Raw genomic sequence first — 25982 nt, 5'->3', positions numbered from 1 at the left:
CGGGCTGGGGCGGCAGCCGGAGCGGCGGGGACGGGCCTGGCGCCGGCGGCGGCGGAGGGGGCGCCGCGGGCGGGCGATGTGAGCGCGGCGCTCTCGGCAGGTGAGGCGCGCCGGCGAGGGGCTGGCGGGCAGCGGGCGAGGCGCGGGCGTAGCCGGCGGGGTCGGAGGCAGTCCCGGGCCGCTGTCCGGCTCGCTCTGGGCGCGGCGGGGCTGGAACCTCCGCGCCTGGTCAGTCCAGCGGGCCAGCGGGTGGGCGGGTGGCGCGGGCTGGAGCCGAGGCCGGGCGGGGTCGGGAGGCCCCGGGCACCTGCTCCGGCCAGGCACACGCCCCCGACGGGCCAACCCTGCTTTGGCCCCCGGTGTCAGGACGCTGCCTGCAGGGCTGAGGGTCGCACTCAGACAGCTGCCCCGGACTCCCCCAGCCTCCGCCCTGGGCGTCTCGGGATCTCCTGCTTCCGGGCTCCTCGGCCCCGGGGGGCGCTCCGGCTTTGTACCGGGAGGCCGGATGGTTAAGTCCCCTGGAGAACTGTGCCGGGCCGTGGGGTCGGCCCAGCTGATGGCTGCAACCGAGCCCCTGCACCCATGCCACCGCTTTTCTCCAGGTAAACAGGCGACGGCGCGTCGTGCTTGGCCCTAGACGTCTTCATGGTCACTCTTGCCCTCAGAAGGTCCTGCCATTACGGAGGGAGGGCTGGGCTGGCCTGGGGGGTGTCGCCAGTGTCCTTCTAGGCTAGGCGGCTTGTGCCTTGGGGCGTCAACTGTCTGCGAGTCTCAGACTTGAGGTTTCAGCAGCCTTTTCCATTTTGGACCTCATATTCCCACTTTGAGCAGTGAGGGTATTTAGATGAACTCTCTAGAGACGCTTTCAGTTCTGTCAGTCTATATATGTCTGAAATTGGAAGGGCTGTCCCTGGTTCAAGATACTGGGCAGTTTCACCGAAGAGTTTGCAGATCTGGACTTTTTAGCCACTTAATACACTTGGTTTCAGACAGTCTTTAAAATGAATCCAAGAAGCCTTTCTAAACCTTGCCTTATCGTAATTCATCCCTCGCTTTTGTTCCTGGCAGGAGTCAGTCACGTCCTGCAGAGTTTTTGCACACACAAAATTTTTTGTTGTTTATATCTGCCCATTTTCTCTTTGTTCCCTAGTCAGGCCCTCTTTGCTTGACATCTGGATTATTGCAACAGCTTCTTAGCCGTCTCAGACTTCAGAAGTCCCCCCACCTCCCCCACCCTTCCTTTATGCTAATGCCAAACTTAATGTTGGAAGTCAAAAAAAGAGTTGAGTGCTTGCTTATTAAATATCAAGACGCTGTTCCATGTGGTGGGGTAAAGTAGTGGAGGCACACTTACAGTCTCCAAGCAGCTTTACGCTGGGTGCAGAGACTACCTGTGCAAAGGTGACTGATTGATGAGACAAGCCTGTGAGCTGTAGAATTAAAGAGGGAGGAGAGATGGAGGTCACTGTAGGCCAAATGGTCAGGGAAGGCTTACTGAGAGGGGTGGCATTTGAGCTGGCTGTTAAAGGATGAGTAGGACTCAGTTAGGAAAAGAAGAGTCAGACCCAGTGATCCTGTGGAGCTAGTGAATAGACCAGTCTCCTTGTGGAGAAGGGTGCATATAGGAAGGGATAAGAGGAAAAGATTGGCTGGGCTGGTTCCTGAAAGAACTTGATCACTAGGCCAAAGTTGAAACTATTCTGAAGTCAGTGGTGAGAGGCCAGAGACCAGAGGTAGTAGCTGATGATCATTTCCAGGAGGGGAAGGGAGAGGCTCAGGGCCAGGACGTGTATTTACACCACTTTCAGAGTCCTCTGCCTGCCGCATGTGTCCAGTCAGTGCCCACCCCGTCTTTTCAAGGCTCTCCTTGGTTTGGCCCCTGGTCGCCTCCCTGGACCTCACTCACTGCTTCTCCTCCCCGTCTGTCTCCTACAGAAATGAGTTTGTGACCGCCTCTAGGCCTTGCTCCTCTAGTTCCCCCTTCTGAAGTACCGGCCTCCTTTTTCTTCTCTGTGTAAATTCTCCATTTCACTTCCTTCAAGCCCCTGCTGAAGATATACTTCCTCCAGAGGGTGTTCCCTGACCGCCCTACCCCCATCCATGCCTTTGTGGCACTCAGAATCTAAAGCACAGGTCTCAGCACTTGTTCCTTGGTTACTGAACTTGCTCTTGTCCCAGCTGGAATGGGCGTTTTTGGAGGGCATTTTGTCTTAATACTTATCTAATATTGTAGCTGCACTTTTATAACAGGTATACAAACACTTAGTGGTTTTTGTTGGCAAATGACTTATAAACATTTTTTTGAACCCCCTCTTTTTAAAGGAGACTCTCTTATTATAAGTTTTCTCTGTCATATGTCATTGATGTCTAATGCTGCTATTTAAGGCAGGTGTTTTCAGCTTTCCTTCTTTGAGTGCAGATAACATAAAACGAATCTTTGAAACATTAAAATCTTTGCTCTTGATTAAGGGAAAAGAAAAAGTCATGTAACTCTTCAGTGGGAGGTTGTGGGGAAAGAACATGAGCTTGGGCATCAGGTCTGGGTTTGAATCCCAGCAGGGCTCCTTACTAGCCATGTGCACTTGGACCATTTATATAATGTCTCTGACTCTTGTTTTCTCGTTTGTAGTGTGGGGATAATAAAAGCCATTTCCTAAGATTCTGTGAATTTTGAAATGAAAAAACGTATGCGAAGGAGGTGGCAAAGTTTATAGCACTTGGTAACCGATTAGTAAGTTTTCATCATCATTATTATTGTGAGGTGTAAATGTATCAAGGTGGGGACATGCCAGGATGCTGAACCTCGGTGTGTCTACTGAGCTCTGGGTTTCTACGTGTCTCTGGATCCTCATTCTACCTTTGAGCTGAAGCAGTTGTCAGAACTGTCTGTATCACAAATCTGGAATGGATCATTCTGTTTTATTCCCATTAATTTTCATCTTTCTCAAGTTTGAATTCTGCTTAATGTTTTTCAGACTTCTTAATTGTGTCCATTTAATGTTTTGTAGCTGACAAACTGCTGAATTTAGCTTAGTGAAGCTCATCAACTGAAGTCAGTTGAATTTCTAATGGTTTTTTTCTGGTTGTACTGATGGCGTGGAAAACCTCATGGAAGAAAGCAATTCAAGGTGAGCTTTTCTAATCCTTTCAGTATAAGAGGTTCAGACTTAATCTATTTCCCAGGTCCAGTGCCCCTTGACATGCCAGCAGTGTGCAGATAAGAGGCAACTCCTTGACTTGATTGGGTTCTTTGCCCTGAGAAAGCGTATTTATTCGTTTTCCTTTTCTAACTTTATTTATTTGGCTGCCTCAGGTCTTAGTTGTGGCACGGGCTCTGGAGCTCAGGCTCGGCATTTGTGATGTGTGGGCTTAGTTGCCCTGTGGCACGTGGGATTTTCCTGGACCAGGGATTGAACCCACGTCCCCTGCATTGCAAGGTGTATTCTTAACCACTGGACCGCCGGGGAAGTTCCTTATTTATTCCTTTAACTGGAACTAATCTTTCTATTTCATGATAGAATTTTAAATATCTAATTGCCCACTTCATAGAAGTAAAAAGAATGGACTTTATGCAGAGAAATGGCTGCAAAGTACAAGCAATTGTAGCCCCTTAATTATTACTGTGTTGGTGTAATGATACACCTTTAAGTGAGAATGTTTTTTCCCACCCAGAGGTGATCAGTAAGGCTCTCTAGCACCAATAAAGCCCCCAATTCTCACCACTGTGCCTGGATTAAAGTCTTACTCTTACAGGAGAGAAGAATCCTGGTTCTGGAGACTGTCAAATCTAGGTTCAAATCCTGGCTCAGCCATTAGTGAGTTGGGATGAATTGGGAGAGGGTTTTAGTTTCTCTGAGTGTTTTTCCATCTGTAGAATGGGTGCAGCTGCAGTGTCTCTCTCCTGGTGTGGTCCTGAAGATTCGGTGAGCAGGTAGAAAGCTTACTTAGCGTACAGTACACAGGTGGAGCTCAGTAACTGTTACTGCCAGTCAGGTTAAAGAGTGCATTTCTACCCTGCTTGGAAAGCTCAGAAGAAGCTTCTGATGTTTTGTACTGACTGAAAGACGATCCCCACTGTCAAACCACACTGCGCTCTCAGAATTGGTGTAACTGAGCAGACTTGGAGAATGTTAGCGCCTTGGTAGGAAATCTCACAGTTTGGATAAAAATGTTCTTTCAGGCTCACATGAATTAATGCAGTAAGAACTCTAGACTTGTTTTCTTTTAAATTAGGATGAGTGCTTCATGAATATCCATCACGGAATGCCATTTTATTTATTTTTTTTCTTGCATTGGGTTTCAGCAGCACCACAATGTTTCGGGAAGGCCTGGTGTTTTTCTGCTGCTGCTTTCTGAAGGATTAGATTGTAATTCATGACAGCTCAGTTTTAGTTTTGACCTAGACCCAGGCAGAAATACCTAGGAAAGCTATTTTTATACCGTTGTTACTGCCGTTTCCATGCTTGTTGTCCCCAGTGCTCCCATCTGCAGTCTTTTTAATGACTTTTTGTTTAAGAATGAAAACTAGGGATCTTCAGGGTCTTCAGTGCCTGATGAAGTCTAGCTTGAGTTGTTCTCCAGTATCAGCAAGTGACTGAAGCCAGCAGGTGCGAATCTGGGTTTGGAATCATGAGCATCTTGATGCAGAATAATGGGTACCTCCTGGTGCCTTAAACAACTTCCAAATTTGTAACCTTGCTTTCCTTTCTTGGAAGTGTCACCGGGTATTTTTAAATGAAGTGGAGCAAATGAGAGTGTTTATAGGTTAGATGGGAGTGAACTACCTTGCTAGATTTTTCCTGCTGGTGAGACGATCCTACATCTCTTGGGTGTTCAGCAGAAAAGGTTGAAAGCTGAGCCACTAGCTTGGTTGGGGTTGCTGAGTGCCTCTGTCTGCTCAGCTCTGGGTACACACTGACTGCAGAGAGCTCACCCCCCGGGGCATGCCCTCAGCAGCAGAGCCGGCACAGAAATCAGCACATCTCAATTGCTTAGGTTTTACACTTTTACTTTTGTTCAGGTTGTCATTATGGGGAAACAGTTCCTGGACTTTACCCAAGGATTTTGTCGAGGGGATTTCAAGACTCATGTGGGTATTTTGCCCAGGTGACGTGCAAGTGTCTTTTCTTATCTTTAGGTTCTCTTTGGAATGGGTTAGCACTGTGGGAAGATGGCACTCGTCTAGGTTCTGGTTTTCATTGCTCGGTTTCCTTATAGCTTAACAAAAGGCGTGACGCAGAATTGTGCTCGTCAGTGAAGTGGTGTGTTGAAGGGAGCACTAGACATGGATGTTTCCTCTTTCATGAGATACTGTATTACAGTGGGAGCAAATCTCTTCTCAACTGTCTTGTCTGTTTTTTCTCCCTGAGTAACCACATGTAGCACATTGGTTCTTGGCTACTGCAGTTTTTGGTTACTCCCAAATGGTTTATTGGCCGACTCTGTTCAGTTGCCCAGAGGGCAGCCTGAAGGCAGCTTGTCTGAGGCGGAGCTAACTTGCCTTCCAAAGTGGATAGCGTACCTCAGTCTCCAAGTCCTGTTGAGTCCTTCTTTGGACTCATGTTCAAATTGGCAGCCCCCAGGATCCAGTTTGAGATTTCCAGTGTGGTGTTCAAGGACTTCCATGTTCCCACCGTGGCATTCCTCTTTGCCTGGTCACTCCTTGTACCTGGGGCTTGGCCGCTGCCCCAGACACCATACATTTTCACCCCACTGTTCTCTGATTCTCCCAGTCCTTCTGCCTGGAGTCTTCTTCCTGTTCCATTTGAAATGCAAAGTCTTGTTCAAATATTGCTTCCACCATGGAGTTTTTCTTTGTTCTGTTGGATTAAAGATTTTTCTTTGGTCAAAAGTAATCAGTCTTGTCATTGCTCTCACAGGTCTTTGTTTCTGCCTCTGTAATTGTCTGCTTGATACAGTAATTATCCATTTGCAGCCTATCTTTCTGTGGATTCTTTGGTTTTAAAAATTACATCTTTTTAGGTAGAATCCTATAACATATCTTAAACAAATTTTTAGTGAGACTAATACAGCTATGTGATAAAAAATTCAAAAAAGTATATTTCCCTTTCTTCTTCCCAGTCTGTAGTCCTCATTCCCAAAAGTCACCGACATCAATGCTTTCATGCGATTCCTTCCAAAATGGGTACAACAGCATATACTTGTTCTTTTAAGAAAAGTGTGTGAAGGAAATCAGATGTGTACATACATATTTTTTTATATCTTGTTCAGTTGCTCAGTCGTGTCCAGCTCTTTACGACCCTGTGGACTGCAGCACGCCAGGCTTCCCTGTCCTTCACCATCTCCCAGAGTTCGCTCAAACTCATGTCCATTAAATCGGTGATGCCATCCAACCGTCTCATTTTCTGTCATCCCCTTCTCCTCCTGCCTTCAATCTTTCCCAGCATCAGGGTCTTTTCCAAGGAGTCAGCTCTTTGCATCCGGTAGCCAAAGTATTGAAACTTCAGCTTCAGCATCTCCAGTGAATATTCAGGGTTGATTTCCTTTAGGATTGACTGGTTTGATCTCCTTGTAGTCCAAGGGACTCTCAAGAGTCTTCTCTAGCACCACAGTTGGAAAGCATCCATTCTTTGGTGCTCAGCCTTCTTTATGATCCAACTCCCACATCCACCGTTTTGGCTAAATATTAGAACTCCTTTTCAGGTCAGAGGATACAGATCTGTCTCCTCCTGGCATGTGGGATCTTCCCCAACCCAAGGATCGAACCCATGCTGCCTGTAATGAGAGTGAGGAGTCTTAACCACTGAACCTCCAGGGAAGTCCTGTCTATTCTTCTTAATGTCTGGGTAGTGTTTCATTGTTGATTGGGTTTTTGTTTTTTTGAACCAGTCTTCTCTCCATGAATTTTGAGTTCATTTCCCCCCCTTTTTTTTTTCTTTTTGCTATAGTGAATAAAAATGCTCAGCAGACATCCTTGTTTCATATATCCTAATATGCTATTGTAAGAACTGTGTATTTGTAGGCTTAATTCTTAGTAGTTAATTGTGGGCCAAATAGTAAATGCTTTTTACATCTTGATCCATGTTACCAGATTATCCCTAGGGATTACACCCGCACATTTTTTTTAAATTAATTGTTATTGGAGTATTGTTGTCACACATTTAAAAATTTTTGCAGGTCTGATGGGCTAGGAATGGTTTGTCATTTTTTTCTTTTTGTAATTCACATGTCTTGATCATGAATAAAACTAAACATCTTTTCATACGTCTTTTGAACCTTCTTCCATAGGATTATCTGTGTGAGCCCAAATCTGTTTGAGTTATAATATAAATTAAGGAATTTGGAAAGTAGCCCTTTGTCAGAGGTGCATGTACTTTCCCTCAAAGCGTTGTTTGTCTTCTGGCTTTGTTGGGGGTCAGTTATCATACATTTCTATGTTGTCAGATGTATTTGTGCTTGTCTTTGTTCCTTCTGGGATTTATGTCATGCTTGCAAAGGCCTCTGTGTCTTTATTATAAATAAACTCACCCATGCTTTTCATTTAGTTATTTTTTGGTGGTAGTCAAGTCTTTAAAAAATGCTGTTATACTGGGGGCGGTGGGGACGGGAGGGGAAAGGATAGTTAAGGAGTTTGGGCTGGCATGTACACACTGCAGTATTTAAAGTGGATAACCAGCGGGGACCTCCTGTAGAGCTCGGGGAACTCTGCTCAGCGTGATGTGGCAGCCTGGGTGGGAGGGGAGTTTGGGGAAGAATGGATACGTGTGTATGTGTGACTGGGTCCCTTTGCTGTCCACCTGAAACTTACAACGTTGTTAATCGGCTGTGCCCCAATACGAAATAAGAAGTTTAAAAAAATGTTGTCATAAGACTGTAATGACATTAAATAGAAATAATAGGGCCCTTCTTACATGCCCTAGTGCTTTATAAAATGGGTAAAGATGCAGTACCTTTGAAAACTTGGGGAGCTGTATTTTCCATTAGTCAGGCGTTTTGTGTGAGCCTGTGAGCACTCATGGCCCGTTCGCCTCTCGCTCACACGCAGTGGATGGAGCAGGCTGCGGGGAAGAGCAGAGTGGTGATGAACGGGTGTCTGTCCACCCTTCCCAGGGTCAGCTGTGTCTATTAGATTATGGTCAGCTGGTTTCCCTGTCTTTGCGAAGTGGCTTTTTTAAAGCTCCTTCATGTAAAATGTGTGTATTCCTAGTGAGCTTTGGAGTCTGGATTAGGGGGCATCATTCCCTTGTTTGTAACATTTCAGAGCAGCCTCTTGTTCTGATGCCTGGGTGTGGTCATATGTTCCTTTTTTGGGTGGGAGCTCGAAAAGATTTCAGGCAGCTTTACTTGCTAAGCCTTGTTGTCATATGGTCTTGCATCAGATTTTTGTTATCTTTTCAGAGCGTGCATGCACATTTATTTCTAGGAACCCTCTCCTTCACCTTTTACTTCCAGCCTGTCGGTCGAGTCTCCCTGGCTGACTTTTATGGTCACTGATGGGCCAGCACCTCTCCCCTGTGGCTTGTGCCCGCACTGCCTCGCCGATGAATGGCCACCCTTCCCTGGCTATCCAGTCTGTCCTAACTCTCCAGCCTGTGGTCATGGTCTTCCGAACCAGCTCACTCTTGGCTCCGCGTGGTTCTGACTTGCCCTGGCCTGCGCTGGCCTTGCTGCTTCCTCAGTGCTGTCGGAGCTGGCTTCCTCACTACTTGGTCAGTCCTGGGTAGCCCCTCACACTCTGCTTTTGCTTTTCTTTTTTAGGAGTATTTACGTATTTGGCTACGCCAGGTCTTAGCTGCAGCACACAGGCGTCTCTCTAGTGTGGAGCGCAGGCTCCAGAGCGCGTGGGCTCGGAGTCTGTGGCTCGGGGGGTCTTAGCTCTCCAGCCATGGATCGAACCCGTGTCCCCTGCGTTGGAAGGCGGGTTTCTAACCACCGACCGCCAGGGAGGTCCCTGCTCTTGCGTTTTAGACTGCAGTCTCCGTGCTGCTTTGGATTCTCTTGAACTTGCGCTGAACTTGGGTCTTCTTGGCAGCATCTGCTCTCTGTGACTTTCACCCTGGAATACCAGAAGGACCGCTTACTTGAGCCCGGGATCTGTGGCCTCTAATGAACAGAGGCTTTAGCATACAAAGATAGCTGTTTATTTAAAGCAGGTTAAAATCAGCCAGGGTGCAGGGCTCTGATGGGGAAGAGGGAATAAAAGCTGTGAGTGTGGAGGGCATAATATACCGCAGCTGGAGGGCCACCTGGGACTGTTTTTCTGCTTAGGGCCCTTCCTTCTACAAGTGCCTTCGATCCAGAGAAGAGGGAGATTTTGATCTTGAAAGGGTGCTGTCGTAAATTCCTAGAACTGAGACTGCTCATTCACAGGGTATGTGCACTTGTAAGTTTGGCGGGTATTACTAAAATGCGCCCCTTTGCCTTCTCCATCTCCCTCCTCCTCACAGAGGAAGGAGTCAGAGCCCTGGGCAGCAGTAGGAGGATATTTGTCATCTATCACTGTCCCTTTCTCTGGCCACCACCCTTGTGCAGGAGTGTAAACTGGGTCAAACTTTCTTTTCCTCGTGCCTTTTCCTCAATTCCCCTGCCTCCCTGAGTGGTCCTGCTGTTACCCTTGAGCAAATCAAACAAGGATAAGGGATTATTGTGTAGGGGCTCTAGATGGCCAGACTTTGCAGCAGTCCTGAAAAAATTAGCCTCTTGGAGCCTCAGTTTCCTCACCTCTCAAGTGCGGGTGATAGTACCTGCCATCTCATGGAAGGTCAAGATGATGGAGTGAAATAATACATACAAGGCCTTTACAACTTGCTCAGCATGTATGGAGCATTCAGTAAACCTTGGTTATTGATAATGGTGCTGACAGACTTTCCCAGGTATTGGGGAAGGCTCGGGAGTGTGGTGGATGGTGGTAGGGATCCCTTTTTACAATTGCCGAGGCTGGTGTGGGGGTAGCTGGACGGATGGCAAGGCTGCCCGCATCCTTCCCAGAACCTGCTGTTTGGACCAGTGATGGCAGAGTCTCTTCAGCTGACTGTGGCAGGGGCTGTGTGCAAGGTGAGAGATGCCTCCAGAGGTGCGAAAGGATTCCAGTGAAGGAAATTGGAGAGCAGAAAGGTTTGTGTGTCCATTGGTTGAATGAGCAGAAGAGGGTTATTAAGAAATAGAGGAGCTGACAATTTTGAACTTCGCAGCAGACCATTTCAACTAATATCCTCTTCAGGTATGTTTTTAAAAAGAAGTATTTCACATTCTTATCCAAATTATAATTTTACAAACAAAGCCAAAATAAGTATTGATAAAATAAGTGTTAATGGTATTGAAGAAAAATATCCAGTTTATATATACTTGTTTTTTAATTAAAATATACCAGTGTAAATATCTAATCGGGAGTGGTTTTGTCATGTATGGATGTGAGAGTTGGACTATAAAGAAAGCTGAGCGCCGAAGAATTGATGCTTTTGAACTGTGTTGTTGGAGAAGACTCTTGAGAGTCCCTTGGACTGCAAGGAGATCCAACCAGTCAATCCTAAAGGAAATCAGTCCTGAATATTCAGGACTGATGGAAGAACTGATGCTGAAGCTGAAATTCCAATACTTTGGCCACCTGATGCAAAGAATTGACTCGTTGGAAAAGACCCTGATCCTGGGTTGAAAGTGGGAGGAGAAGGAGACGACAAGAGGATGAAATGGTTGGATGGCGTCACCGACTCAACGGACGTGTGTTTGAGTAGGCTCCAGGAGTTGGTGATGGACCAGGAGGCCTAGTGTGCTGTAGTCCATGGGGTTGCAAAGAGTCAGACACGACTGAGTGACTGAACTGTAATGGGACAGAAAGAGCTGTGATAAATCTGCTGAGTGAAAGAATACTGATTCTGATGTATTTCGTGAGTGGAATAATCAAATTCATTATTGTTTTCTGTAGCAGCTGCAAACTTAGTCTAAATGAAAAACCAATATAAATCACTTCTCTGCATTATCAAAAATGAATTCCATTCCCCTATCTCTTGGAGTTGGGCGGAATCTGCAGTAAGTCTGTAACAAACTACAAGGCTGGGACTCTTATTTATCTTTGAATTCCCTTTGGTTATGTGCATGTAGAAGATTGAAATTGAATATTTCCTATAAATGTAGAAAAATAATTTAAATTCCCAGTCAGTATGCCATTTAGTGATTGCAATTAAATCTAATACTTGCAGCACGTTTGACAGAAGGCTAATTTTCTTAATTTGCAAAGAACTCTGATAATTCAATAAAAGTGTCAGATATGGGCAAAGGAGATGAGTAGGCAGCAGAAAGACAAACAGACAAATTGCCATTGAACACCAGAATGGCTGATCTGCCTCATTTATAATTAAGTCACAGCCAAGGAGATACCACTTTTAACCTGTCAGTGTGGCAAAAGTGAGACAGTTCGATGCTCATTGTTGGCAGTTACGGGAGGTACAAGCACGTCATGTGCTGGCGGGGAAAGGACAGTTGCTGCCACCTTTTGGGAGATGAGTTGGCATTATCCACAGATGTGAGATGAACGCAGCAGTCCCTCTGCTAGGAGGAAATGCTATGACCATTTAAATGGTTTCCTGCTTTTGGTATCACCTGGGGACCGACTGAGCACATGGTGACGCAGCTATCCATGGAATACGAAGAAATCAGAAAAGTGGATGAAGTAGATGAATTTGCAGTGCTGTGGAAAGATTTTAAGGAGTATTAGGTACTTTTTTGTTTTTTTGGCTGCGCTGGGTCTTTGTTGTGGCGCCATGGCCTTTTTCCTGTTATGGAGCACATGTTCCAGAGCACTCGGGCTCAGTAGTTGAGCTCCATGGGCTTTGTTGATCCTGTAGCACATGGGGTCTTAGTTCCCCGACCAGGGATCGAACCCGCATCCCCTGCATTGGAAGGCAGAGTCTTAACCACTGGACCACCAGGGTAGCCCCTTAAATACATTTTTAAACAGCATCATACAGGACAATTAATGCTGATATGTGTTTATAGTTTTCTCTGAAAGAACACCCACAAACGCTTCCCAGTGATTATCTTTGGAAGAAGACACTAGAGGAAAATGAAGATACCCGTTTTATATTTTTCTGTACTATAGTTTGAAGTTTGACCATATGCACATATGTTACTTTAAAGATAAACGTTGATCTAACTTAGGTGTGGGCCTGCTGTCATGCCATTCACGGGAGAGGTCAAGACCCTCGAGGAACCAGTGATTAGCCCATGCTGGGAAACGGCTAATACAGAGGATCCAGAGGAGTATGGAGGGTTCTGCTTGAACTTGACGTCTCACTAAGAGGTTCTGACTTCCTTTACTTCCGGACCACTGGACCTGATAAGTCAGGCTTGGGTGTAGAATTGTGATTAGTTAGGCCTTTACTCCCCTTAACCTGGAAATGTGACTAGGACCTAAATTCCCTGTAATTTCCTCATGTGTGAGTCTCTGAGAATCCTCTTCTAGTGTTGCTTGTTAGCAGCTCAAGGCTGGAGTCTCTGAATCGCGTTGTCACAGCCGAAAGGAGGTGTCAGTGTCAAGGAGGGGAGAGTGGAGCACTTCCTTTCTCGTTTTGCAGAAAAATGGAATTCCTCTCTTAGGTGTTAATCATGGTCTTTTCATTTTTCTCTTCAGTGGTTTTCTTTCAAGTGCAGTTCTCTACTTTCTGAGAAGAAGATAAAAAGCCGCATAGAGGAGGAGGAAGCCTCATTGCAGAACTGTTTTCAGTTTTACAGACTATTTCAGAAATGCTTTTTTGTTTTCCTTTTTCTACTGGTTTTTGCCCAGGACTCTGTACCTTTTAAAAGCCTGAACCCACCTTCCTTTTGCCCTTTAATTCCAAAAGTCACTGTTTACACACCCTGTGTGTCCTGAAAACGCTGTAATGAATGGGTAACATTTGACCACTTGGCAGGTGCCAGGCAGTGGGTGTGTTTCCAGAAGGCAGTCTGGTGTTGTTATGAGCTTGACCTCTGGCTCCAGACTAAGTCCATCCATTAGCACTGGGACCTTTGGCAAGTGTCTTAACTTCTTTTCTTTAGTTTTTTCATCTGTAAAATGGCAACAATCATAGTGTTCCCCTCAGAGTTGATAAGAGAAGTTAACATATGTAAGATGTTTAGCACAAGATAGGCACTCATTATACCTAAGCTATTATACTCATTCATTGCATGAATTTCCTTCATTCAATTTTACATCAGTCTTGTTGGGTAATAGTTCTTCCACGAGCTTTTCTAGATACAGAGATCAAAGTTAACTGACTTGTCTAAGGCCACATAATTATTTAAATATTCATTGTTATTTTTATTAGAAAGAAGTACAGCCAGGATTCATAGCTAAGTCTAATTTCAAAACCAGTTCTCTTTGTTACACCATCCTGTCCCCTAAAAAAAGTCTCAGTAGCTAATAACATTGATTGCCATGTGCAGATTGCTACTTACATGTTTTCTCATAACAACCCATGAGGCAAAGACTTTTGTCGTTAAAACAAACGAAACAAAACTGAGACCTGGAAAAGTTGTAAAGTACCTTGCCCGGGGTTTTATAAATGGAAATCAGTATCGTTTGAATCTGACTCCAAATTCTTCCAATGAATATATTATGCTCTTATCTTTTTAAAGCTAGATGAAGTGCCTTAGTTTTTTTTTAATGTTACCTGTTTTTAATAAGTAAGACATCCACATGGCTTAGAAATTTTAGAGTCTAAAATGATTCACTGAAAGCTAATGGTCTTCCAGCTCCTCTGTTATTTCCTCCTCCCAAGAGGCTGTTTGTTTTTGTGCATCATTTCAGAAATATTGTGCTCGTATATCTGTATATGTTGACACAGATATATGTGTTTTCACTTTGCTTTGTACAAATGTAGTATCATATATACTGCTGTGCATCTGATTTTTTTCATTCAGCAATATATTATAGTGATTATTTCAAAACAGTATGAAAAGAGCTTCCTTATTCATTTTTTAGTTATATAGTGAGTAGTCTTTAGTATGGACATATCATAGTTTATTAGTCAGGCTTCTCTTGATTAGAATTTAGTTTGTTTCCAGTCTTTTGTCATGAGCTATGCTGTAATGAATTCCTAGAGCTAAAATTGCTCGGTCATGGGGGATCATTTGTAATTTGGCTGGATACTATTGAAATGCCCTCCATAGTGTTTGTACCATTTTATATTCCAGTGTCTGTCAAATTATCATCTAGTTGGGATTTTAATGTATGTGTGTATATATATGTGTGTGTCATTCCAAGAAATGCATGTTCATTATAGAAGTTTGGAACATACAGAAAAATACAAAGAAGAAAGTTAAAACATCTTTACTGTTTCGTTAATGTAAATGTTTTATATATATTCTTTAATATTATCTCTGTTTATTTAATATTTTTAAATACATACATACTTTTATAAATATCCTTTATATTCTGTGATCACCTGATTTTTCTAACAGCTTTGTCAAGGAATAACTTACATATAAAAATGCCCATCTTAAGTATACAATTCAGTGACTTTTTTCGTAAACTTAAAAAGTTGTCAGACTATCATAATAATTCAGTTTTAGAATATTTCCATCACCCATAAAAATCCTTCCTGTTCATTTGCAGTTGATCTGATTTTTTGCTGTGTCACTAAATATTTATTCAGCACATATTTACTGAGTATCCACCATGTGCCAGGCAATTATGTGACAGATGGTTAATATAACAGATAAAAATTCCTACCCTCATAGTACTTACCTTTTGTGGAACTTTGAATTCTTCTTTAACGTCATTTTAGTAATGACTTGGTATTCAGTGTATAGGTGTATCGTACTTTAATAATTCCCTTATTGTTGAACATTTATTTAGGTTGTTTCCATTATTTGCTTTGTAATTGGATATAGTTGTGAGTAAATTCTTTTTTTTATGGTACAGAGCGCTAAGTCGAGAGAAATTCCCGTTTTATGGCTTTTGTTTTATTTGCTTACCAGAGTATATGAGAGCATCCCCCTTCCTATAATCACTGCCTACTGAGTTGCAGTTTTAAAAGCCTGGGCAATTTGAGAAAGAAGAATTATGTCTTGTGTTAATTTTTATATTTTGGCTTATTGATGGAAGTTGTTAAGCATTTATTGCTATGTTTAAAGGCTGTTTTAATTTTTTTTTTAAGCATCAGTTCATATTCTTCACTCACTTTTCAGTTGTCCTATTTGGCTTTTATTGATTTGTAAGAGTTTTATAATTCTCTGCCATGGATGTTATATATTTTTCATAATTTATCTCTTTTTTATGATAAAAATATATTTTTTAGATGTAAAGAAGTTTTTATTATACTTAAATAGTTAAATCTCCCTTTCTTCTGATATCTGTCTTCTCGAGGTTATTTTTGAGTGTGTTGTGAAGAAGGGATATGGCTTTATTATTATTTATTTATATTATCCAAGCAGCATCTATTTCCAGAAATCTCCCTCTGTCACTGGTTGAAAATGGCCCCTGAGGGCCCGTCGCGGTCTGGTTTCTACCCGCCTTGGTCGCAGCACGTGTTCTCTGCCCTTGCTCCTGTCCTAGCTCCTGTCCCAGCTGTGCCACCGTGCTCCAGCCTTTCCTTCCTTCCCGACTCAGCCTCTCATCCTTTGTGCATGTGACTCCTTCTGTCTAGAAGCCCGGAACGTTTCCCTGCACCCCCCCAACCCCCCAATATCTGGCTAACCTTTACTCATCCTTGAGGTCTCAGCAGAGATATCATCCTTCTGTCCTCCATTATGAAAGATCTTTCAGCTCTTACCACAGTTTACAACAAAAGAATTGTAGCTCACCTGGGTCCCTAGTGCCAAGCATAAATTTATACAGAGTATAAATACATACACTCAGTGAATAGTTACAAAATGAATGAATTATAGCCTACTCATCCATTTCGACATCTGTGTGTTTGGCTGCATTTTTATTTTTCTGTAATTTTTTCAGTATTTATTCTTCTAGATCTTTGTTGCCCAGTATGGTAGCCACTGCCCAATTATGGCTATTGAGCACTTGAAATGTAGTTATTCCAAATTGAGATGTGCTACAAATATAAAATATACATCATGCTTCAACGACTTAGTATGACAGACATGAAATTCTGAGTGTTGTGGAAATACCCAGGTAACCTTGAGTAAGACCCTTTTCTTGTATCTCAGTTTCCTAATCAATAAAATGGAAATAATAATGGGGGAAAAAAAGGCTTAGTATGGAAACAAGAATATAAGATATCTCATTAATAACTTTCTAATGTTGATCTTAAAATGGTAATGTTTTAGCTATATTGAGTTTAAAAAATGGTTTAAAGTTTATATTTTTACTTTTAAACAATGTTAACTGCTAGAAAACATTACACATGGCTTACATTATATTTCTGTTGGACAGCAATATTCTAGATGAATTTTAAAATCATTTTGTCAGATTTCTAATAAAATACCCCATTGAACTGCATTATATTTACAAACTAACTTGCAGGAAATGTCTTCATCTTCACAGTATCAAATCTTCCTGCCAGAAGCGTATGTGTCTTCATTTGTATGTGTTTTTGTCTTATTAAAGTGTTAGAGTTTTCTTCTTGTAGATCCTATTTTTTGTTTATCCCCCAAGTGTTTTATAGTTTCAGTTACTGTTGTTGGTTGTAACTTGTCATTAGCTTACCTAACCGGTTTTTTATGAATAACAATTTTTGGAATCCTCCTGTTATTAGATCCTGATTCTAACAGATTTTTTTCAAGCAGTTCTTCTGTATTTTCTATGTAAATAATCATATCTCCCTTGAAAAGTAATTTCACCTCCTCTTTTCTAAAGGCTATATGCCTTAGTTTTCTCTTGTTGCTTTGCCTGGAACGTCAAGAACAATGTTAGATAAAAGAAGCAATGGGTAGACAACCTTGTAGCTTTGCAGGCATTAATGGGAATTCTACAAAAGTGTTTACCAGAGTGTGTGCCTGGGAACACTAATTCTTTGGAATATTAATATGTGTACCTTGAGAGAAGAGCTTCATGGTTAAATAAGTTTGCAGACTGCTGAGTTGAATAGAATTCTTGTCCGTAGGACTTTGCAGATGGGTTATTATGCTAATGTTTTAAGTCCTAGGAGGTCGTGTTGGTGAGCTTGGGGCTTGTGTTCTACTAAATATATTTTGGGAAATGCAGATGTGTTTCCTTTTTCAAGGTGATGTTGCCATTGGTTTGCAGTAGACACTGTTTATTATATTAAGAAAATATTGTTCTGGCCTTACTAGCTTATTGAGTATTTTGTTCCTTACTTTGAAAGTAACTTAAGTTTCTAAAATGCATATTCAGCATAGAATGGATATGGCCATATGGTTTTTCACCTTTGACTTATTGAGGTTGCAAATTATATTTGTGTATTTCATAATATATAGCCATCCTTGGAGAAGGAAATGGCAACTCACTCCAGTATTCTTGCCTGGAGAATTCCATGGACAGAGGAGCCTGGCAGGCTACAGTCAATGGAGTTGCAAGGCTCGGACATGACTTAGCGACTACAGAGAGCCATCCTTACACTTGATCATAATATATTATTCCTTTAATGAGTTATTCTTGCTAATATTTCCTTTAAGATATTAAAGAAAGTCTGTTTTGTGAAGTCTCTTTACTGAGGTAAACTTGACAGTCGTCTTTATGCTGTTTGCCATTTCCTGGTATCAGACATACGCTATATGAACAGAGATGCTTTACCTGTTTGAGCATGCATCTAGAACAGTGTGAATGGCCTGAAGGCCGTTTGTGCTTTAGCACTTCTATTTCTTTTTAATTTAATACTGCCAATTTTTGTTATCCTGAAAATATATTTATGCCACTCAGATTTCAGATTGATTTCAATCATAAATCTAGAATAAATAAGGGCACAAGATTCCTCTCTAAAATGTTTTTAACAAATTCTGATGTGATTAAAAAATATTCTGATGTGATTTATCACACTGATGGATCTTTTTCTTAAGGAGTCTTAAATTTAGTTGCACATTGTCTTATCTTAAAATTTAAAACTTTGTGATTAAATACTCTTCTATATTCATTTTTTTGTTTTCTTTGAATTTATTATAACTTATTGTTCCTTTTCTAACCTCTTAAGTGATTTCATTTATTTTTATTCTTCAATGATAAAAGTGTTTTAAGGCATTGATATTGCCTGTTAAAATTTATTTGAGAGCCCCAGCATTTCATTGTGAAAAATTTCAAGCATACAGAAAAGTTGAATTTTATTATACAATAAACAACTGTATACTGAATCTAGATGCCACACTTGTTAACATTTTACTCTGTTTGCTTTATCACATATCTATCTATTTCTTTTTGGATGCATTGTCAACTAAGTTGGACGTATAAATAAATTTCATTCCTAAACCCTTCTTACTGCAGATTTGATGTGAGTTTTCTTATTTTCTAAACAGCTTTATTCCTTATTGATTTTTCTCTTTGATTCAGTACTTATTCAGGAGGTGTTTAAATTTCTATTGATTGGGCTTTAAAAACAGAAATATAAATGTCATATCTAATTTGGTTGTGGTCAGAGAATGCAGCCTGAGGTCTCCACCTTCTGTAGTTTTGAGTAATCAGAGCTGTGGATTCTAGGCAGGGTGGCAGTTAACGTCATAAGCACTGGCAGAGGATGATACACTCCTGGTATGTCCATCACTCTTGCTCCTACCCTCTAAAACCTCTTCACTGAAAGAGATCGAGCATTGCTCTATGAATTACCGACCCCAAAGGAGATAAAGGTGTGTAAAGCTGAAGAGGGGAAAGAATGTACATCAAGACAGCAACTCAGATTCTAAACTAAAAAGGGTTTATGTTCCATTCAGTGTATCCAATGTGCCGTATACTTGAAAAACACCAATTGAAAATATGCACATAAGGCAGAACATTTTAAAAAATGAATTTACTTATCTTTTATAGAGTGCTTCAACTCCTCAAAGGTAGGTGAAACAGGAAAATATATTTCTCAAAAGGATACCAAGTTTGCAATTAGAGCAAAGATGGCCCTACTATATGTAACATGTTTTACTTCAATCAAGATGAAAGGCAGCTAAGACTCTAGGCTAATTGGTCATTAAGTTGTTTAGCTTTAGGTGAATTAACCCAGACATGAAGAACTGAAAATAAGAGGAAAATTGCTCAGGCAGACCCTAAGAGGTACAGTAGCTACAGTGATGGCGGTGGTGGTCTTTTTTGCACGCTTGTGTTTATACGGCTTGTACTTAAGTGAGGAGTCACTGGTGAATTATGAAACTCTCTCTTTCCTCAGATTACGCTTCATGTCAGTAGAAATGGACAGCAGCAGTTTTATTCAGTTTGATGTGCCCGAGTACAGCAGCACCGTCCTGAGCCAGCTAAACGAACTCCGCCTGCAAGGAAAACTATGTGACATCATTGTCCACATTCAGGGTCAGCCATTCCGAGCCCACAAGGCCGTCCTTGCGGCCAGCTCCCCCTACTTCCGGGACCATTCAGCACTAAGTACCATGAGTGGCTTGTCAATATCAGTGATTAAAAACCCCAATGTGTTTGAACAGTTGCTTTCATTTTGTTACACTGGAAGAATGTCCTTGCAACTGAAGGATGTTGTCAGTTTTCTGACAGCAGCTAGCTTTCTTCAGATGCAGTGTGTCATTGACAAGTGCACGCAGATCCTAGAGAGCATCCATTCAAAAATCAGTGTGGGAGATGTGGACTCTGTGACCGTCGGTGCGGAAGAGACCTCGGAGAGCCGCAATGGAGTGAAAGACAGCAGCTTCTTTGCCAACCCGGTGGAGATCTCCCCGCCATACTGCTCTCAGGTACGGCAGCCCACCACAAGCAGCGATCTTCGGATGGAGACCACACCCAGCAAAGCTCTGCGCAGCAGCCGTTTACAGGAGGAAGGGCACTCGGACCGAGGGAGCAGTGGGAGCGTCTCCGAGTATGAGATCCAAATCGAGGGGGACCATGAGCAAGGGGACCTGCTGGGGAGGGAGAGCCAGATCACCGAGGTGAAAGTGAAGATGGAGAAGTCCGACCGGCCCAGCTGTTCCGACAGCTCATCCTTGGGAGACGACGGGTACCACACCGAGATGGTTGATGGGGAACAAGTCGTGGCCGTGAACGTGGGTTCCTATGGTTCTGTGCTCCAGCACGCCTATTCCTACTGCCAGGCAGCCTCACAGCCGGCCGGTGGTGTATCTGAGGCGTTTGGAAGTTTGAGTAACTCCAGCCCCTCCAGATCCATGCTGAGCTGTTTCCGAGGAGGACGGGCCCGCCAGAAGCGGGCCCTGTCCGTCCACCTGCACAGTGATCTGCAGGGCCTGGTGCAGGGTTCCGACAGCGAGGTCATGGTGAATAACCCAGGCTTCGAGAGCAGCCCCAGGGAGAGGAGCGCGCGAGGTCACTGGTACCCGTACAACGAGAGGTTGATCTGCATCTACTGCGGCAAGTCCTTCAACCAGAAGGGAAGCCTTGACAGGCATATGCGACTCCACATGGGAATCACGCCCTTTGTATGCAAGTTCTGCGGGAAGAAGTACACGCGGAAGGACCAGTTGGAGTACCACATCCGGGGCCATACCGATGACAAGCCGTTCCGCTGTGAGATCTGCGGGAAGTGCTTCCCTTTCCAAGGCACCCTCAACCAGCACCTGCGGAAAAACCACCCCGGCGTGGCAGAAGTACGCAGTCGCATGGAGTCCCCCGAGAGAACGGACGTGTATGCGGAACAGAAACTAGAAAACGATGCCTCGGCCTCAGAGATGGCCCTGGATTCCCGGATGGAAATTCACACGGTGTCCGATGCTCCTGATTAAGATGGTAAAAAAAAAAAAAAGTGCACCCACGCAAAGCACATTAATCAATGCCTATTTGTGATTTGCTTTGTTGTCATCTTTGGTTTTCCCAACCATCTGGAAATCTCTTGGTCTCTTGGCAGTTTTTCTAAGGTTTCTGGAAGGAACACTTCATGGTGTTTATCCTTTCCCACCCCCCACCCTCCCCCAAGGAGCTCAAAGCATGAAGGGCAATGTATCCAGGGAAAACAGGCTGACAGTATTCCTCTTTGGCCGAACTTTTCATCCAAAATCTGCCAGTGATTTAGCAATGCCAACTGGTTGACCCTCCGTTTCTGCCAAGAGGCATACTCTCTGATTGTGTGCACTGGCGCCAGTGCATTTCCATGGAGAGAGACTGGGATGCCGTCAGCTGATACAAATGGGTAACCTTTTCTAATTTAAAATTACTTTTAGGGGGTAGTTAGACAATTTATATATATATATAATAAAGTGATTATTATATATATAGTATATATACATTCTCAAATTTGATTTTATTCTGGTTGAGGTGAATGTAAGAGGAATATATAATTTAATACAATGTGAACAGGGCTTTGGACTCTGTCTCGTCCCTACCTAATATGTTAGGGTTTTGCCCCTTTATTTCCCTTATTAAAGAATGTTAATAGGTTTTCATATATATATATATTAATCATTGTGTCCAAAAGCAAGCAAAGCAAATCACAGTGTTCATAGCTCTGCTTCATAACAAACACATAAACCAAATGCCATAAAACGTATTCAACTCTCGTTGGAAACCATTTGGAATTTTTGTTAGTTGTCCAGTTAGGTAAGCTGGATGACCCGTGGTGCTGACCTTTTTACATATTGTAGTGTTATATTAGCCAACCCCAAAGGAGCAGTGGTTTTCAATGTTTTTACTGGCCTCCGAATCTACCTTCATTCCGTACTGTAGAAACACACATACCAGGTAACTAAATCGAATCACTCTCTACCGTGAGTTAGTACTCGCAGTAAAGGAAAGGAATTTGTAGTTCTGTCTACAAAATTCTCCAAGCAGTGTTGTGGTTTTTTTTTTCGTTTTTTTGTGTTTTTTTTTAACCTTTCTCTTTTCAAACAGCCAGTTCAGGTGCACAGCAACTTTTTCTACGTGCAGTTCCCAGGGAAACTGCAGAACTTGGAATTTGTACTTTTTGTAAAGATATACTCTATGGGAATTGCAAGCAATATATCTATCTTAGTATTGTGTGTGCTGATGAGGGCCTCACCGGCTCCCCCACTCTCAGTGTTTCCTGCTTAAAGAAACCAACAGTTAAAAGCCCTCTGAGATACTGTGTGTGTCACCAAACCTCTGTGTGTCTCCATTTTTTTGGTCACGTGGTGCTATTTTTTATGTTATGTATCTTTTAGGTCAGTATAGTTGTAGCAAATGTGAAATGTAATGGTAAAAGTGAATTACAATTTTTTTTTTTCCCTCTCCTGAGTTTATAGCTTGAAAAAAAGACCTCAAAAGCATGTGCTGGCAAACACATTACTGTATTAAAAAAAAAAAACAAACCCTAGTCCTATTTGGATAATGTTTTATTAGTGCTTGAGGAAATGTCTTGAGTTTTATATTTTGTTCACCCATGTGCTTCTGATATACAAAACAGGCTCTGTAAGGTTGCTCTGGTACTGTATACTCCAGCAGAGAGTAATGTGAGCAATTTAGTGTTGAGTTCGTGCCATGGGCCGCTGGTAAGATATGAGCACTCCAGACTCTCCAAACTCTTCTGCTTTGAGAACCTTGGCCCTGAAACTCACAACCAGCGTGTCTCCCCAGGAGAATAGCACAAACCCCGTGAGAGGGAAAAAAAAGTGAAACCTCAGAAGCAAGGAGTTAAAAGGAATACAAAAATAGATGTTTGTCGGTTTTCCATGCTTTTTTGGCTCTTAAAATACCAAGAATGGAGTTGGGGTGGGGGAATGTTTGGGGATTTTTGTTTTGTTTTGTTTTTTGGTTCTGGGGGAAAAAAAATCATTCAGGCCCTTGTGTGTGACCGCCCCCCCAGGGCGGTAGCTCTGCAGTAGCATCTCTTCAGCACAGGGGGTCTGTCCACACGGCGTGACCACCACGCTCCACATCAGTGTTACTACGTCCAGACACGCGAGTCCTGCTGCTCAAGGAGCAGCTTCTGCTAACCGGGTATATAGTATGCCTTTTCCTGTCAGACTGCCTAAGTCCGGGGCCTGTTCTCTCCCTGAAGCACTTGTTCAACTCCTATCAAAGCCCTGTGCCTCAAGGGGAGGCTGGACCCCCAGTGTTTACCCACTTAAATATGTTCTGGGGTTTCAGGTAAATGTTTGTATTTTTTTTTTCCTTACATGAATAAGTTTGGTTTTGATTTTTTTTTTCCTTCAAAGAATTAAATGCAAAAAATTTGTGTTGTGATACAAATTAAAGTTTGTGACAAGAAACACCCAAATCGAGGACACGAGAGGTCAGGCTCAGGGAAGGAACCTCCTTTTCACTCAGGCTTGGGGCCTTCCTCCTGAGAGGTCTCCAGAGCATTCTGTGATACACGAGACAAGTGAGGAGGGAAGGCACTTGGGGCAAGCGCCTCCAGTGTCCTGGTTCTTGTCACCGTGTCTGTCTTAACCTTATGTACATGGAGTTCTTCGTGTGTGTAAATTTGTTTAACTGGTTTGAGTTTACCAAAGAGTGACTTATCCAAAATTGTCTTTGACAAAAAAAAAAATCTACATTGCTTTGATTGTACAGTTCAGGTTCAGACATTGTAATGGGACTGTTAAGGGGCAGAAAAATTGATTGCGTTTCTCTCGAGTAATGATTCCACATTTTGCAAGTTCCACTTGCTCCCATTCATGTTGCTAACACTTTACCTTCTCCACTGCTAGCAGTGCTCAGAATGAATTCTCAAGCCATAACCCAGTACTGTAAGGTTCCACAGGGCTTCGCGGGAGGCCGCGCGCAGCCAGCGCAGAGCCGGGCGCCGTGCTCCTCGTGTGCACGGCCAGTGAAAGCTTAACTCCGTTCAGATCGGGCAGCAGCAATTAATTGTGCCTTGTCACATGAGGATGTGCCAGGAGGATTAACGTGACCACACAACAGAAACATTCTCTCCCCGAAGTTCACTTCACGTCTCCACAGACGAAGTCCGCTGTGTAACTCTTTAGAGCGACTCTTCTTTCTTTTTTTTTTTTGGAAAGCAAAGTCCCTATTTCTGTACAGTTTTAGGTTAGATGTTTCACTTATAACAAATGCAAAAACAATTAAGACACAAGTGATATGTGAAGACGTCTTTTACAGTAAAATATATCCTGAATCCATATAGGTTCGTTCATAATTGAGTCTCTTCTTGAGCTACCTTTTCAAACACGTAGGCAATGTGAAGACAGTGACAGCGTCCTTTTCTAGAGGTGTTTAACCTGTTCTTACAAACTGTGAAAACAAAGAATTTTCTACTTTTACTAATGTTTGTGGTTTTAAGCAGTTATTTTCATTCTAATCAGTTCTCTACCCTCTAATTTCTACTAAAGCTGTAAATACATTTAGAAATGATATTTGTAAATACAGTATATGAAGTCAAGTTAATTTTGGGGTCAGTGGAGAACCTCCCAATTGGCTCTGCCTTGGCAGTTTTGTTTTTTGTTGTCGCTGTGTTTTTTTCTAACAGCAGAAAGGATACTGTCGGTTCACTGTTAAGCAGAATATACTGTAGAGCTAAATTGATAACTTCTAAATCTTCCAGAGCATGACTAGATGTCTTTTCTAATGATAGCAGTTATATAACCAAGTCTTTATTTGTCCCTTAGCCCAGACCATAGGCCTGCATATTTTTGTGTGTGGTTTTGTTTTTACTTTCGTTTTTATAGCCTCTAGGAAGAGTTTGCAGGAACACAAAACAAGGACTGGGACAGGGGGGAAATCATCTATGTGAACGAGCTTTACTTTAAAGAAATCAATGTATTTTATTTTAACAATGTTTTCCATTAGTTACTGTGATTTTCTGTTTTGTTCTTTTGTTGTTGTTGTTATTGTTGTCGTCGTCATTATTGTTAAAATTCTGTAATGGTTTCCTGTGAAGCCTCCACTGAAAGGGACTCAAATATGCAACACCTAAACTATTTTCCAAGGGCACATGCCCCTTGAATGGTGCTTCTAGACTGGTCAGGGTTATTTATTAAATTTTATATATGAAAGTATTGGGGAATTATGTAAATTCTTTATATGAAACTATCTAGTTCATAAATCATAGATTTCATATTACTCAGTGCAACTGAACTGAAAGTTCAGAAGAGTCATTCACATTGTTCGAAATTTGTAATGGTTGTCACACGTCACATACGTCTTTTCAGTAAGTGCCAGAGTCTTTGCACTGTTTCTGCCCAGTGCTTGACTCCTTGGCCCACAAGAGACCCTTTTCTCTCTGGTTCCCTTGGGTCTGGCACAGACAGGGCTGGTGTAGTTCTCGATCAAGTCCTGGAGTAAGCCTTGCAGCAGATTCAGTAAACAGACCTCTTGCTGCCCCCTCAGTGACAAGTATGCTGTGAATTCAACCTTTGGACTTGCTGCCCAAGCCTTTGGTTGCTGCCCTGACTCTAGTAAGAGGTAAACGTATGGTTTGTTCGAGAATGACCATTTTCCTAATGTGAAAACCATCTCTCTCACCACTTTGATTAGTAGGGCTAACAATTTTTTTCCGTTATAAATGGTTGAGCAATTTGAATGACTTAACACAGTGTCATTATCTTGCAATATAAACTGGTAACCTCACAACTCCACACATCATCGCCATATGAAGTAAATGAAGCTAGCTAAGCGGATGCTGTATCAACTCGTAACTTGCCATTAAGGATTATTTTATAGCATGAATTTAAGACTATTTATTCAAATGATATTTTACTCTTGTATTCATTTTGTTTTAGATTTGTGACATTGAATATTTCAGTGCTGCTTAATTTTGTTCTGAACTCTTGTTTCTTGCTTGTAAATGGCTTTTTTATCGTATAAAGTCAATGGAAATTGCTGTTTGTAAATAAAAATGCTGCTAGAGCAAATGTGCTGTGGTCTCCGTCTGTATCTGCCCCTTCTGGCCTCCTGAGTTTCACTGGCCCTAACAAACATCCGCTGGTGTCACAGTTTCTGTAACCACTATTTTTGAAAGGTTAGAATTTCATAAGAAGCTCTTGTGCCACGGTGATGCTGGAAAGAGGAGAAAGAAGCAAATATCTCTGACCTTTCTCACATGTGG

The 25982-nt window shown here is 42.5% G+C and overlaps 1 protein-coding gene across 1 annotated transcript; it reads left to right on the top strand.

The window, feature by feature from the left end:
• Positions 1-25774, top strand: ZBTB34 (zinc finger and BTB domain containing 34). The gene is made up of 2 exons (XM_065928432.1): positions 1-100; positions 19215-25774. Exon 2 carries the CDS (start codon positions 19225-19227, stop codon positions 20743-20745), a length of 1521 nt encoding a protein of 506 aa, XP_065784504.1. The 5' UTR covers positions 1-100; positions 19215-19224; the 3' UTR covers positions 20746-25774.
• Positions 25775-25982: the final 208 nt, after the last annotated feature.

This window comes from Muntiacus reevesi, chromosome 3 (genome assembly GCF_963930625.1).
Source record: "Muntiacus reevesi chromosome 3, mMunRee1.1, whole genome shotgun sequence".
Classification (NCBI taxonomy): Eukaryota; Metazoa; Chordata; class Mammalia; order Artiodactyla; family Cervidae; genus Muntiacus; species Muntiacus reevesi.
Note: the sequence above shows the minus strand (reverse complement) of the source record. Positions and strands in the feature narration are given on the sequence as shown.